This window comes from Eschrichtius robustus, chromosome 9, assembly GCF_028021215.1.
Source record: "Eschrichtius robustus isolate mEscRob2 chromosome 9, mEscRob2.pri, whole genome shotgun sequence".
In the NCBI taxonomy this organism is placed as follows: domain Eukaryota; kingdom Metazoa; phylum Chordata; class Mammalia; order Artiodactyla; family Eschrichtiidae; genus Eschrichtius; species Eschrichtius robustus.
The window spans coordinates 117,957,138-117,973,773 of record NC_090832.1 but is presented as its reverse complement, the minus strand read 5'-3'; the positions used below and the strand labels follow the sequence as shown (position 1 = coordinate 117,973,773).

General features: G+C 41.6%; 1 protein-coding gene across 1 annotated transcript in view; it reads right to left on the bottom strand.

Moving 5' to 3' along the window:
* The window catches only part of CD109 (CD109 molecule), a 128,007-nt gene that overhangs the window by 99,948 nt on the left and 11,423 nt on the right, over positions 1 to 16,636 (bottom strand). Inside the window, exons 3-4 of the mRNA XM_068551617.1 lie at positions 9,107 to 9,135; positions 1,325 to 1,555 (exon numbers count right to left, since the gene is read on the bottom strand). Of these exons, the coding sequence (XP_068407718.1) occupies positions 1,325 to 1,555; positions 9,107 to 9,135 (260 nt within the window). The remainder of the gene's footprint in view (positions 1 to 1,324; positions 1,556 to 9,106; positions 9,136 to 16,636) is intronic.

The window sequence follows — 16,636 nt, the reverse complement described above, 5'->3', positions numbered from 1 at the left end:
CTATGCGGCTGCTTCCCACCAGCCATCTATTTTACATTTGGTAGTGTATGTATGTCCGTGCCAACCAATGTCCTGGGACTGAGGGGATTTTCCAGTACTAAAATCAAGAGAGTCCCAGTAAACTGGGGTGAGCTGGTCACCCTATTTCTATGTCACTGGTCAAAGGTCTAATACTCTCTTCAGCTTAAACGTAGAAAACCAGGTCCAGCCAGATGTCAGTTGCCTCCAGCTTGGCCCTCACTGGAAGCACTCAGTCTGTCAACCATGCTGCCTCCAGAGCCCAGAGTACTCAGGCAGAGGAGGCCAAAAGGCTTCCTGCCAGAGGGGCTCCCAGTACAACAACAGCTAATGTTTAGGAGCATGTTCTATGTGCCAGGCACAGTTCTAAATGCTTTACCTGAATCATATCACATAATCCTCACAAAAACCTGTACAAGATATTATTATTTTTACACATTTTACAAATAAGGAAACCGAGGTTCAGAGAGGTTGATTAATCTCCTCAAGGTCACAGAGCTAGCACCTATTCTTCTTAGAGCACAGAGTGATCCTTTTAAAATGTTAACTCAGATCACATCATGCCTCTCCTCAGAATTCTCCGGTGAATTTTCATTTCACTCACAGTAAAATCCAAAGTCCACATCATAGCCAAGAAGATCCTGTATAGCTCCTCATCCAGCTGACCTTACTGTACCTAACCTTATCTCCTAATATTTGTCCCCTCACTTCCTGGGCAACAGTGCACTGCAAGCTTGTTCCCCCAATGCACCTAACAAGTTCCCACCTCAGGGCCTTTGCGTATGCTATTCCCTCTGTTTGTAGAGGCTCATTCTTTTATTTCCTATAGGTCTCTGTTCAAATAGGACTTCTCTAACAACCCTATAGAAAACAGCAAGCACAAACTCTCTCTCTCTCTCTCTCTCTCTCACACACACACACACACACACACACACACACTCTCACTCTTTTTTTATGTATCTGTGTGTTTATATATTGTCTGTCCACTACCCACTGGAATAAAAAGTCGATGTAAGCAGGGACTCACCTTCTGTATCGAGGACACAGAAGTTTAATAAATGTTTGACAAATGAATCAATCAATGAAGAAGCCAGGACCGGAACCTAAGCAGGCTTGACTCTGGAGCCTGAGCTCTTAACCCAGTGCTGTACCATCCCCCTTCCTAGAGAAACCATCCCACTTTGCGAGGGAAGCTTAGCCACGTGAATCCTAAGACATCCCAGTAACAACAATGTGAGCAGAACTTCCAAGAGAGCTTCAGTGAGACGGCTTTGAACCCCCAGCTTTATTTCTGTCTGGCACTCACCTTAATTAGAATGTTTAAAGAGGTTTTGTAAGGCTTAAAATCTGATAAGAGTGTAACAACACGAAACTTCACTTCTTGCTTTGGTTTATACAGGGGCTTGTCTGTTTGAATGAAGACAGTCATTCTCTTGGTCTCAAATGATAAGCGCGTACTATTCGAGAATAAAATCTCATCCTGGGCACGTCCAGTGACACGGAGCTCATAAATCTCATCACCACTGTTCAGAGGTAGCTGGGGGAAAAAAGACATCAGATGTATCAAGGTCTCATTGTTTCACCTCAAAAGTGTTTTTAACTGTAAGTGAGAATTGAAATTTTAAATACATAGTATTATCAAAAGTAATCGCGATGTTGAAACATGCGTCCCTCCTAACCACCGAAATTAAACAATGTGTTTTCTCTCTTTCGACATCCTGGAGTTTGCTCTCCAGTTAAACCGCAGGGTTCCTGGACGGCAGGAACCACGTCCCACAGCTCTGTCAGCAGTCACCTTGTCACTTCCTATCCCGAGTACAAACTCTCCCACACTGACAGTCACTGTGGGTCACGATACCCTTCTCCGGGTCTCGCCCTGTCTGCGGCAGTCCACGGGTGAAAGGCACACTTGCACAGGCTTTGTTTTCTTGCCACACTCTCTCCAGGACCTCTCACCTGTTCTAGGATGCACTCACTTCCTGTATCTTGTGCATCGTGTCACGGTCCTGGTAAGTTTGATGGCACCGTTATTTTACTGTTTCTATCACTAATGGAAATCCTACCTTCTAGCATGAACAGACCAGAAGTCACACTCAGCCTACACACACCGTGTCATTCTACCTCACAACAATCCTTCCGGTGGGTGCTCTAACTAATACCAGTTTACAAACCAGGAACCTGGGGCTTGGAAGAGTAAAGGAAGTTGTTCCAGGTCACTGGCTGAGAATCAAACCCGGGATGAACTATATACTACTCTAACAAGAGCCTGCATGTGGTGGTTTTAAAATATGTCCAAAATTTGTCTGACCCACCTCCCTTCAAAAGTCAGAGCCCCACTCCTGGGCATATACCCAGAGAAAACCATGATTCACAAAGACACACGCACCCCAACGTTCATTGCAGCACTATTTACAATAGCCAGGTCAGGGAGGCAACCTAAGTGTCCATCAACAGAGGAATGGATAAAGAAGATGTGGCACGTATATACCATGGAATATTACTCAGCCATAAAAAGGAACAGAATTGGGTCATTTGTAGAGATGTGCATGGACCTAGAGACTGTCACAAAGAGTGAAGTAAGTCAGAAAGAGAAAAACAAATATCGTATATTAACACATACATGTGGAATCTGAAAAAATTGGTATGGACGATCTTATTTACGAAGCAGAAATAGAGACAGATGTAGAGCACAAATGTATGGATACCAAGGGGGAAAGGAGGGGGCGGGTGGGATGAATTGGGAGATGGGGATTGGCGTATATACACTATTGATACTATGTATAAAATAGATAACCAATGAGAACCCACTGTGCAGCACAGGAAACTCTACTCAGTGCTCTATGGTGACCTAAATGGGAAGGAAATCTAAAAAAGGGGATATATGTATACGTACAGCTGATTCACTTTGCTGTACAGTAGAAACTAACACAACATTGTAAAGCAACTGTACTCCAGTAAAAATTAATTTAAAAAAAAAAAAAAAAGGTAGAGCCTCATTTCCCAGCGACTTGCCTCTCAAGAGTAGAATGAGGCCTGCGTCATTAACAGGATAGGGGAGCTGGGGTGCTACTGACCAGGCTTGCCATTGTCACCAGGAGAGGCCCCAGGTGTGTGTGCAGCTGAGGTCATCCACTGCAGGCTGCACCCAACACCGTGCTAGATGAGAACGCCTCCATCCCTTGCATGGTAGAACTTTCTGCGGTTCCTCAGTAGCAAGAGAACTGATGCTGGTACAGAGAGGCCACCTTGGCACCTGCTTTGCAAAGCTGGAGAGATTCATACTCCCAATAACCCCCTCCTGCCCCTGGGCCTTCAAAGAGCTGATCCTTTTGACTTCCCTGACGCCTGTGCCAATACTAAGCTGTCTGAATAATAATGAGCATTTACGGAGAGCCCTCTGTGTGCCAGCCACTTTCCTAAACACTTTATATTTTGTGTTCCTGTTAATGGCTCAGCTGGGCCAGCTGAGTGGCATTTGGGGCCTGGTGGGCAGACTCCTGTGGCTTGGAAGTTCAGGGGTTGAACCCCTCCTAGGAATAAGGCTACAGAGTAAAGCATGGGAGCATTCGGGAGGGTCTCCACTCACAGTCTGGGTGCCCCAAACACAGAGGGCACCTTAAATGGGGGTGGAGCGAAAGTATACTGGGTGAAACACATGTGTTCCTAGAAAATTCCCTAGGAAGGCATCGCACTGGAGACAGTCCAGCTGGAGACGTAACTAGCATTAACAGGATAGCTTCTGCCTGTTCTCTCTTTCTTGGATTCCTGGCTCTGGGGGAAGTCAGCTGCCATGTGATAAGGACACTCAAGAGGCCTGTGAGAGGCCCACGGGGGGAGGAACAGAAGCCAATAGCCACCACCCACCTGCCAGCCGCGTGAAGAGCGACCTTACTGAGGACCCCCAGGCCTGGTGAAGCCTTCAGATGACGGCAGCTCTGCCATCGGCAGCTCAGAACTGCTCAACTACATGCCTCCCAAATTCCTGACCCACAGAAACTGTGGGAAATAATACAAGTTTATGGTTGTTTCACACCAGACTTTGGGGATAACAGGTTACACAACAATCGATAACTAGCACACCTGAATTTTAGTTCATTTTCATATTCATAAACCTGAGATTCTGAAACTAATGTTCTGCCTCCTTTTTGCAAATAAGCGTGGTCCACAGAGAGCTCCAAGGAGATTTTCCAGAAAGAGCAGCCACCAAAAAGCCAGCAATATGGATAAGAATATGAAGGAAACGTAACAAACCACCAATACAGTGGTCAGCAGGAAATAGGGAGAAAAGTACCGGTGTTTGCAATTTACTTGGAAATGCATTTTAAAAATAAGATCAATTAATGGACGGAGAGATGAGTAGATGAATAAATACGTGATTGAGCAAGTATGGTAAAATGGTAACAGTAGATTCTAAGTGGTGGTTATAGGAGTGTTCCCTATGAAACTCTTTCAGGTTTTTTGGATATTTGATACTTTCATAGTAAACTATTAGGAGAAACAATCAGTAATATCACCTTCAAATGACCTCTGGTACTGATTTTTGCTTTCCTTTAATAAATAAACGTTGACTGAGCACTTCAGAGCTCCAGGTTGTTCTAGGTGCTTGGGATTCAACAAGAACCAAAGACGTACGCCCTAGAGGGCTCAGAATCTAGCCTGGAACTTGCATCCTTATATTCTATTCTCTCAAGTGATGCTTCAGGCCTCAGATTCTCTTAAACAGAGTCCTTAATACCGTAAGCAGGAAAATATATATGCCAGGAACCAGCATATCATTTGCTCGTATACAGCACAGATTTATAAATAGTTCATGCTTAAAAAATATATTAGATGGAATTTCTCTCTATGATTTGGATACAGTTTGATCATTTCTAGTGGCACAGAGGCCCCAGAACAGAGAGTAGATTGAAGACTGACGTCAAATTAATGATGCAGAGGTCTGAAACTAAAGAGACCTATTAACCACGAGGATGTCAAAGAGTTAGAAAATTAGAATTAACACAAAAGTGTCCAAAACATTTTACTCTGTCCCCTGCTCCATCCTCCTTCAGGGAGTTGATACAAGAGGAGATGGTACTGACTATCTTTCTGTTCCTTTCGGTTACCCTAATTCTCCCTGTTAGAAACCCCACCTCTCCCTATGTAAAATTTAGGTGATTTGGGATCCTCAAAGCCTCGGTGCTAATCCTAGAGCTGGAAAGTCTAGGATGACAATATGGAGTTGTCAGAGTGGACCTCGTGTGCCCCTATGAACAATGAGCCATCACTGCACCGCTTAGGGTGTCACCATGGACGCTGGCTGTCAGTAGAGACCTTGGTCATCCATTGGTAACAGTAGAGGGACATAATGAGAAGGAGACTGGAGAAAATACTGGGGATGTTAAGCAATCTTTATGAAAGATTCTCTCTGTGCCAGACCTGCAGTGGGTTGTAACCTGCTTCCCACAGTGGAGAGGACCCAGAAGGTAATATAAGCTCCTGAATCTCTGCTGGTAAATTGCTTCCCACCTTCTTGGGGGACACAATGACCAAAAAGGATTCCCAGAATTGGTAATAAAGGGGTTCCCTAATAAGAGACTTCCTCATCTCTTATACAAGAATCAATTATTTACCCACAGAGATTTTGGATCCTACGTGTTGAACTGAGGTCACAGAGCTGGGGAAAGACATAGTTCCCAGATACAGACACTGTCTGGCAGCAGAATAAGAGTCTGGGGGTATACAATACCCAGGGCTTAGATCAACAAAATATCAACGAGCATCTGAGTTGAGCATGGTTGATTCTCAGTTATGCTAAGTCTATTTTGTGTATACATAAACGCAAACTCTCCAGGTAGATGATAGAGGCATGCTCAAAAAGGTTCTTGATGGACAGTAAATGGATTCCTTATTCTAATCTGGGCCGTCTAAAACCATCTCGCCTTCTCTGAAAGATCAACTGTCTTAAGAAAACAAACAACACAATAGTATTTATCCTACTTTATTTCACTAATAACTCCAGTTACCAAAAGTCATGGTAGTTTCAAATAACTTTCAAAATAAAACTGAGAAATTTAAGATGATAGTTTCTATTTTAAAATATATTAGCAATTAAACTTTAAAAGCATTCTAATTTTATTAGGAGGTTTGGATTAACATATATACACTACTATACATAAAATAGACAATCAACAAGGACCTACTGCATAGGACAGGGAACTATACTCAATATTCTGTAATAACCTATACGGGAAAAGAATCTAAAAAAGAATAGATATATGTATATGTATAACTGATTCACTTTGCTGTACACCTAAAACGAACACAGCATTGTAAATCAACTATATTCCAATATAAAATTTAAAAAAAATTTTTAGGCATGCTAATTTTAAAAACCACTCCCTTGTTTTAAGTTGGATTTATTTACAAAGAGAATAAAAAGAAACTTTTTCTAGCACGTTTTGTACAAACAATAATCTTTACGTTAAGCGTAAATTCTGTTTTTTATTTACTTCTTATTGAAGGCTGATTTTACTGTATCAAAAACAGAAACAATGATCTAGTCAGATATTAAAAATACATTTGTTTTAATGCAGCCAATATATTCATATTTTATAGCAAAACTTCATGAGGACCTTAAAAAATAATTTAAAATATTACATCTACAAGCATCAGAATGCAAGAGCACTTGGAAAGATGGGTCTATTTTAATTGAACACTCGTAAAAATGCAGAACCTTCTATTTTTGTCAAGCGTTATCAAATTTTCCCAGACACTTTATGACTAAGCCTTTAAAATTTTGCTTTACTAAAAAGGGATCTAGTCCTAAATATAACTCCTGGTAAATCTTTCAATAAATAATTGCTATATCTACATACAATAGAAATGGCATAATATTAAAGACAAATATAGGATGTTGGGATTAGTATTTCATATGGTTAAGACTTTAAAGACTAATAGTAGCCAAATTTGTAGCTAATTGGGACAAGTACAGCTTATAGGCACATTATTGGAATCAGCCCGAGTGCCCTCGTCCGCCCACATGCCTGCTCCTTCCAGAGTTGCTACACTCCGGGCCGTGCCACTGCGGACGTCTTTGAGGAAAGCAGACAGTTATTATGCGTTGAGTTGTGATTCCTGAACTGAAATCTCACCCCCTTCTGCTATCAGACAATTATATTACAGGGGATTTATTTTAATCTTCTCATTGTAATACTTTTTCAACAGAGTTATGGACACAGACACTGGGGGGCCAGCACCTAATGTCTGAGGTCACATTAATGCAGCCTAATGTCTTATTGTCACTAAGATTGGGTTGTTTTCCCCACGTCTGCCTGCTTAGGCCTTCCCTCCCCCCAACCCCACTTTCTATTATTACAACAGTATATTTCTTAGTAAGGTAAGTACAAACATAATAATAAGTAAGAAACAGGGACTTCCCTGGTGGTCCAGTGGCTAAGACTCCACGCTCCCAATGCAAGGGGACCGGGTTTGATCCCTGGTCACGGAACTAGATCCCACATGCCACAACTAAAGATCCCACACACCACAACTAAAGATCCCGCATGCCGCAACTAAAAGAGCCCACGCTGGGACTTCCCTGGTGGTCCAGTGGTAAAGAATCCGCCTTCCAATGCAGGGGATGCAGGTTCAATCCCTGGCCAGGGATCCCACATGCCACGGGGCAACTAAGCCCGTGTGCCACAACTAGAGAGAGAAAACCCACATGCCACAACTAGAGAGAAGCCCGTGTACCACAACAACAGATCCTGCATGCCACAATGAAGATCCTGCGTGCTGCAACTAAGACCCAATGCAGCCGAAAATTTTTTAAAGATTAAATAAATAAATAAAATAAATATCAAAAAATAAAATAAAAAGACACTGGAAGAACACAGTTAATTTTTTTTTAAATAAAAAATAAAAAATAAATAAAAGATCCCGCATGCCACAGCTAGGACCCAACGCAGCCAAGCAAATAAATCAATATTTTTTAAAAATAGGTACGAAACATAATAGCTATGGAATATAAGTAATTTTTGTAAAGGACAGTTTGGGAGCACTATATTCTCTAAGAATCCCCCCAAAATGAATGTGGTTTCTGAATGTGCTTGATAAGTAACCTTCAAGAGTTAACGGGGAACCTGGCTCATCGGGAAATGTCAACCTTACATAAGGGTGTAATCTGTCAGGGTCAAAGTCATCAGTCACCTAGTCCCAGAAAAGTACACCAAATTGTCCTCTTGGTGGATGCTATGTTCTATTCGACTGTATATTAAATGTGTGAAGCTCCAAAACAGAACAGTAATAAAAGCACAAACTTCCAAATGAAAGCTATGAGAAGCAGGACTAGTTCACAAACAATATTTAATAAACAGGTTTTATGACTCTCTCAACAAAATAATAACCCTTTCCACTTCTGTAGCAGATGCTACAGCACGTTCACATCTCATTTCACCTCCAAGGTAGTCCCTATGAAATAGACTATACCTTTATCCCCTCCTCCAGGACCGGGACCATGGTGAGGGGAGCCAGGCACTTGCCTCAAGTGCAAAATTTAAGAGCGTGCCAAAAAAACTCAGTAATCAACAGTTAAAATTTTTTAATATTTTAAATAGGTTTAAATAGCAAAAGTGATGCAAAAATTAAATTATGAAACAAAAAAATCAAAATTTTAAGCAAAGACAGGGTCAGTATCAATTACTGTTGTTTTATTTTGCCTCAGGGTACAATTCCGCTCAGTGAAGCACTGCCCTTTTCCAGGACAAAGAAACTGGGACGGAGCATTAAGTACACACCCAAGACTGTAAGTCTCCTTAAGGCAGAAGCAGGACCCAGCCCTCCCAGGTACCTATGCTAACAGCCCAAGCCAGTCCCCCTCAGTGAAGTTCTCCATTTTACGAGAGGAAAATCTCCACTGTGAGTTTGAAGAGGCTAATATCCAATCTCCCTGAAGTAATATTAATCTTAAACAATCTGAACTTGGAACTGAACTCAATCACACTCGCAAGGAATGTAAATCAATATAAAAGCCAATAAAATACTAATTCATTTATTTCACTGACGCAATGTATATTTCTGAAAGCAAATTTTTTAAATAAATACTTACTGATGGAAGAATAAGTGTCTTGAAAGAGCCTAAAAGGAAAACAGGGAAGAAAACGGTCATAATTTAAATATAGTGATATAATACAAAACTTGTTAAGACTCTCTTAATAGTCTTTCAGATGTAGAGGGAATCAAACTTACAGAATCACAAACTTATTTAGCCAAACCAAAACAATTTTATTAAATCCCAGAACACCTGAGAGATTATTACATATCCTTGTGCCAGAGAATTAAGACTTAAAAGGCTATCCGTGGGTAAACCTCTCCCAACAAATTAGTTACGTTCTGCTTCTCTTTTCCATTTGTATGTTGCTGCTGTTCCTGTTGCTGTTTTAAGGCTGTACATGTTTGAGGGACACTTCATACAGTGTACAGAGGGAAGCTGAGGTTCACTTCTAAGGTTCATTTCTCATACACTCATGATCAAGGGAAAAAAAGGAAGGCATTAGTCACGTCAGGGGTGAGCTGGGACTCATAACTGACCATTAGTATTAAAATGATGCAGGCTTTTTTCATGTAAGTTCCTAAACAAAGACTGCTAATTTAACTCATGCCAATTTCTCATCAACTCTATTTATTGCAAGGGAAAAAATGTTTCAAGTTAAAAATAAAAGAGAACTTATTCAAAGTTCCCATTTAAGGGACATGAATTCAGAGGTGGTGACAGGCCCTCAGTTCCTTCATTCATTTAAGAAACACTTATAAGGGTACCACAGTGAACAAGACACACATGGTCCCTCTCCACCTGGAGGCCACATGTGCCCACCCCAGGGGAACAGACGGGTACAGTATGGAGCGAGGGTTAAGCAAGTGGCCTCTGCAATCAGACCACATAGGTTCTATCCCAAATCAGCCACGTACTAGTCCTGTCCTTGAACATGTTACCTGATTCTCCAGGTTCAATTTTTTCATCCACAAAATGAAGACAATCACACAAGGTGGCTGTAAGGAATAAGTATGCCAATCCCTGTAAAGGGTACAGAACAGTGGCTGGCATGTAGGAAACACTTGATAAACATGGCATTACACTACCAGAAAGCTTGAAGGGTCACCCACTGGCATGTCAGTGTGCCTCTATGGCAGTGGGCTTCAGATGTTTATGATGGAGCACTCAATCGACACAAATATTTGGTGCATGTTACCATGTCAAGTTAGATTTATAAAGTTATATACGTGCACTTTCTCAACCAAAATATAAATATTAGAAAACCTGACTTTTTTAGTTTTTCTCAATAAAATAATGGAAATAAAAGTTAGTACATTTTCTACCTACCCCCTTATAATTGGTCTTGTGACTCCCAGATGTGTGCACCCCACTTTGACCACTGCCCCAGTGGGCCTCAGTGAAATACAAGTATGTTCTCAGGAGCAGATAAGCAACTCATCAAAGTCACTTATCACACAGCACAGATCAGTTTATCTAATAGCTGTCACCATAGGAAGCAAGGAGCAGGACTCTTCGATAATTAGGACACTGGACAAAGAATGTCTTGAAAAGGTGAAGGAGGAGGAACAATTGAACAGATATAGGTCCACACAGAACGGCTGCAATAGAGGGAGAGTGGGGGGCACTTCAGAGGGGCCACGGGAGGCGCCTAGAGGAAATGATGCAGAGTCTAGGGCTGTAGGATAAGGAAAAAGGAGCCGGGTGAGAATGGAGGGGACCAGTTTCCAGGCAGAGCAGCAACAAGTGCAAAGGCATGAAGCCTACTGAAGAGAAGAGCTGGGTGAGACACGATCAGAGGCAGGAGAGCCAGTAGAGATGAGGCTGGACCCGACCCCAAAAGGCCTTTTAGACAGGCGAGCCCTCACCAGAATGATCTGGGTCGCACTGTTATCCCCACGTTCTGATTATTTGTCCCGGATCTTTTTTGGTTTAGCAAAATATTAATATGAGATGGGTTTAACCTGCACAAGATTTAACTTTGAAATTGTATACTCATGCTTTGAGAACATCTCCATTTGTGGGAAGAAACTTCTGTTCATTAAGCTCTTGCTTTTAATGGGAGAGGCATAGTCTATACTGAATTGAAGGGAAATTGAGAAGCCCCATAATGGTGCAGCAACTAAACTTGATGAAACACTCAAAAGAACCATAAATAGAGACAACTAACAAGTTCTGTCTTGGAAAACTATTTGTTGAGAAGAGGCATAGGCAGACCCTGCAAAATATTTGGGCTGAAACACATAAACAGTTCAATATGGGAAAAAATTGAAATTGAGAATATCCTCCACACATCAGAATTTTCTCTGACTTTACCAGGTAGCTCAGCACATGTGGAGAGAGTGTATTCTCAACTAAAAATATTATGGTCACTGTATACCAACAATGAACAAGTAGAATCTGAAGTTAAACTACAAGGTCCACTTACATTAGCACCAAAAAAAATGAAATAGGCGTACATCTAACAAAATGTGTACAAGATCTAGATGAGGAAAACTACAAAACTCTGATAAGTGAAATCAAAGAGCTAAATAAATGGAGAGATATTCAATGTTCATAAATAGAGAAACTTAGTTGTCAAGACATCAGTTCTTCGCAACTTGATCTTTAGATTCAATGCAATCCTAAATCCTAATCAAAATCCCAGCAAGTTATTTCATGGATGTCAACAGACTGATTCTAAAGTTTACCTGGAGAAGCAAAAGACCCAGAATAGCTAACGTAATACTGAAGGAGAACGAAGTTGGAAGAATAATGCTACCTGACTTCAAGATTTACTATAAAGCTACAGTAATCAAGACCATGTGATACTGGCAAAAGAATAGACAAATATATCAATGGAACAGAATAGACAGCCCAGAAATAGACCCTATAAATACTGTCAACTGATCTCTGACAGGCAGAACACAGGGGATTTTAGGGCAGTGAAAATACTCTGTATGATATTATGATGATGGACATATGTCATTACACGTTCATCAAAACCCACAGAATTCACAACACCAAGAGTGAACCCTCGCGTAAACTAGGAACTTTGGGTGATTATGATACATCATTGCAGGTTCATCCTTGGTAAAAAAAAAAAAAATGTGCCATTCTTGTGAGTGATGTTGATAACAGGGAAGGCTATCCATGCATGTGGACAGGGAAAATATGGGAAATCTGAAAAGAATATTTTTAATTATTTGAACGTTCAAGTTGAACATTATTATGATAATGGTCAGATAACTTGAACATTCAAATAAATAATGGATTATAACCTACTGAATAAAATAAGAGTATGAGTTTGTGCTGATACATAATTTAATAGATGACTAAATGAAGGAGAAGAAAAAGGGTTTTTTTAACAATTTTTAATTTATTTTATTGAAGTATAGTTGATTTACAATGTTGTGTTAGTTTCTGCTGTACAGCAAACAGATTCATTTCTACATATATATATATATATATATATATATATATTCAGAAAAAGTTATTCTTTACCATAGAATTCCAATAAATAAATGTATAAGGAATCATGGAATTAGAAAATTTCACAACAATAATGGTAATAACTGATTCAGGCGAATAATCATCAAACTTGTGTGTACAAGTGGAGTGAGTGAGACTCGTAAGAAATAATAAACCATTGTTGTTTGATGGTACTAAGTGTTGGGAGGTTCATTCACAGCAATAGATAACTGGAACACGTTTGAAATAAAAAAGATCAACTAGCAATATTAAGTATTATTATCCTTATTTTACAAATGAGAACCTGAGTCACAGAGATATTAAGTGACTTCCCCAGGGTCACACAGGAAAGAAGTAACGGAGCTAAGATTCTAAGCCACTGCCTCTCAGAAGAAGAACAGCAGCTGTACTTTTTTTCTTGCATTCTACCCACCTTTGATTATTATAAAAGTTGCACAGCCTGTGTATAGCCTCTTTGTGTATGTTGACACCCTTATTGCCTCAGTCACACAGGTTCAAGATCGCAATCCTCTTGGACTCCCGGCTCTCCTCGGCTCTATGTTAGTCATCACCAGAACCTAGATCCTTCTTCCATAATGTTTCTCCCAGCCCTCAGTTATGCTATAGGTGCTGCAATGGTGGAGCTAATTGAAACAATTCGTGTTATACAAGAACTTCTGGAAAGGATATAAAAACTAGAAAACTTCTTAACTCTTTTTTATCAGTTCTTCACACTACACCGTTTTCATACGTTTGAAGCTAATTTCAAGATCGGAAAAACCCAATCTTCAAAGGAAACAAGAACCACACGTGTCCAAGGTCGGGTTCCCTGGGAAGCCGACTCTGAGATGGTGATTCAAGCGCAGGGCGTGCGCCTGGGCCCCGCACCTAGAGAAGGGGAGGGATGCAGAGGCGGGACTGGGGAGGAGGAGGGGAAGAGCCTCAACACAGGCTCACGCCGCGTCCACGGGGCGCCCTTAGAAGCAGCGCTGACCCCCGAGAGGCGTCCTGAGTTGGGGGGAGGGGCTGGACCTCCACCCAAGGAGGAGTTCCCCCGGGGCAGGGTGAGTGTCCCTAGCGGGGCAGCCCCCAGGAAGCTGGCTTGGAGGGCGGCGGGCTGCAACCTTCCCAGCAGCTTCAGGGAGTGAGTCTTCATCCCCGACAGGCTGGTTCCGGGTGGTACATCATGGTACCCACCACAACGTCCCACAGTGGGATAGAATCAGAAATACTAACCTGCAGGGAGCTGGGCCCCAGCACAACAACACCCTTGGTTGTTGAGAGTCACTGATCTTTCGTGACTTTAGGATAAACCATCGGGGTTGACAATTTTGTCAGCCCAGTGACTGGAGGAAACAATGTGCTTCCTTTGGGCCTGACACACTGGCTACCTCCCATCACCGGCAATCTCACAAAGACTAAAGACTGCGAGTGTGTGTGCGTGTCTGCGTGTGCGTGTGTCTGTCTCTGCGTGTCTGTGTGTCTGTGTGTGTGTCTGGTGTGTGCCTGTGTGTCTGTGTGTGTGTGTCTGTGTGTCTGTGTGCGTGTGCCTGTGTGTGTGTCTGTGTGTCTCTGTGTGTGTCTGTGTGTGTGTGTCTCTGTGTGTGTGTCTCTGTGTGTGTCTGTGTGTCTCTGTGTGTGTCTGTGTCTGTGTGTCTGTGTGTGTCTGTGTGTGTGTGTCTGTGTGTGTGTCTGTGTGTCTGTGTGTGTGTTGGGGAAGGGGGCATAATTTATTTTTATCTAAGTGACACTAAGCAAGGAGAAAGTGAAAAACAGCTTCGAGTCTACAATCCAAATACACCTAGTAGGTTGATCAACTGGAGGGCAAGCATTTCAGCGGTTCAAAGCCAGCCACCCAGATGTGAAGTGCAGGAAATCCCACTCACAGAACTTCTGTTTTTAATGGGACTCTTCACAGAGTCAAAGCTTTGAGGGGTTTTCTCATTAAAGAGAAACTGGAAGAGGGGGCAGACTGCATGCCTGGGTTTCACTGCTCTGACATGTGACCGTGTCCATCACAGACCCAAGAAACACACAGCTGCCCCCAGAAGCTGGGGTGCAGGAGCAGAGAGGCCCCAACCCACCCCTAATTCTTGCTGGATTCAGGGAGTGACTCAAAGGATGTACAGAGATCCAATTTAAAGTCCGCTCACTTGTCTCATGTGTCCTTATTAAAAGGTCGACTTGAAGTACTTGACATTTCTTTGCAACTTGTTGTCTTCCCTCTAAATTTACAAGGGCAGCTTGGAATTTCCTAGGCACTTAGTAAGTCTTATTTGAACGTCCGAACATTCTAGCAGTAATTTACGGCACCAAAATATAAAATCGGGGGCAGAGTGGTAGGAGTGCAGATGAGAAATAGTCATCTCTTTCTCTGTGGTTGCTAGGTTGAGGATGAAATAGATTGTATTTGCAAATTGTTGTGAACATTTTTTCTCCCTTTTGCCAGAGCTCCGGGCTCTACGCAGACAAGGGAAATAGTCACCACCTCTTAAAATGCTGCACGGCATTCTTAATCGCTGACTAAAGATGCCCTCTGTTCTGTGAAGTCCTTCTCAACGTTACTGCAGATATCTCTGTAAAACTCAGATCATTTTTGTGTATAACAGAGAAAGTAGATCTTAAAATTCCTGCAGTGCTTTCTCCTTCCCAATGCCACCAAAGCCACTCAAAAGAAACCTTGTTTTAAAGCTTCACACTTGGCACAGGCCTGAGAGCTGGCCATCATTTGATTTACAAATAGAGTCAAAGCTATTTTTAAGTTGTGTAATAAGCATACACAAAAACTAACCTTTCCTTAACTTTTTAAATACACTTCATAATGCCATATGCTGCCTCTTCTGACATCTGTGTTCACCAGACAGCTCTGCAGAAAATCCCTGAAGGGAAGGAGAGTGTGTAATTGGAAATCCAACTAGGTCCAGAAATATTCTCTATCGGGAAAAAAAGAATTTTCCACCATATATGTGCCTGGCTTAGTATTTCCCGGTTAATTACTTTTGGCAGCTCTCTGCTGTTCAGTAATGTACAATAATGAACTTAAGGAAATCACTTTTGCAGCTAAAAGTTTTGACCTCTTTACCAAGTTATTAAATATTCTTTCATCAATACCCTCATTATTCAGCATTTTCTTTGATCACAGATGGACAAAGTGGGAAATGGGGTTTCCACCACAGATCCATGGAAGACAAAACCTTAAGATATGTTTCTGCTTCGTGGTTTAATGTCACTTTTAAGCCAAGGAACTCTTCAGTGAATTCAATCCATACAGAAAACACAAGTATTTCAAACAAAAAAATTTCCTTTGGTCCCTACATACTCCTTTAATTTTTTTCTCTCCTGCTTCCCCTTGCTTGCAAATATCTCAATAAATAATAGTTTCATAAATAACATTTTGTTCCATTTAGACCACTGAGTATAAAATAGGTCAAATGAAAACCCACTAAAAGTAAAAAAAAAATAAAATGGTACAATATAAACTAAATGTTAGGTTCTATACACCTGAAAAACCAATCAAACCAGGCTCTGGGCTGCTAAATGTACATGGCATTTATTATGGCAAGGTCAGTAATCTGCAGCCCACAGGCCAAGTCTGGCCCATGCCTGTTTTTGTACAGTTCATGAACTAAAAATGGTTTTAAATAGCTGGGAAAAACAAAAAGAATAATATTTTGTGACACATGGAAATTATACGAACTCCAAATTCAGGGTCCATAGATAAATTTCTGTCGGTGCACAAACACGCTCCTTTGTTATGCACCATCTATGGCTGCTTTCACGCTACAATGGCCAAATAGCTGCAACCAAGACCACAGGCCAGCAAAACCTACCGTGTCGACCATCTGACCCTTTATGGAAACAGTTTACCGACCCCTATGGTATGGTATTCTTTTTGGGAAGACATCTTCCTTCCTCAAGGGATGAGGAGTAAGGTTGAAGGCCCACTCCAGTCAGAATCAAAGAGCCATCAACAGAGACATATGGCATTAAAAAAAAAAAGCTAAAACACACACACACACACACACACACACACACACACACACACACACACACACACACACACCCCTAGCCTCATGCCACAGGCTTGTGCTCAGGAGGGAGGCATCAGGGCTAATGTCTGATGCTGGGAGATGCTTT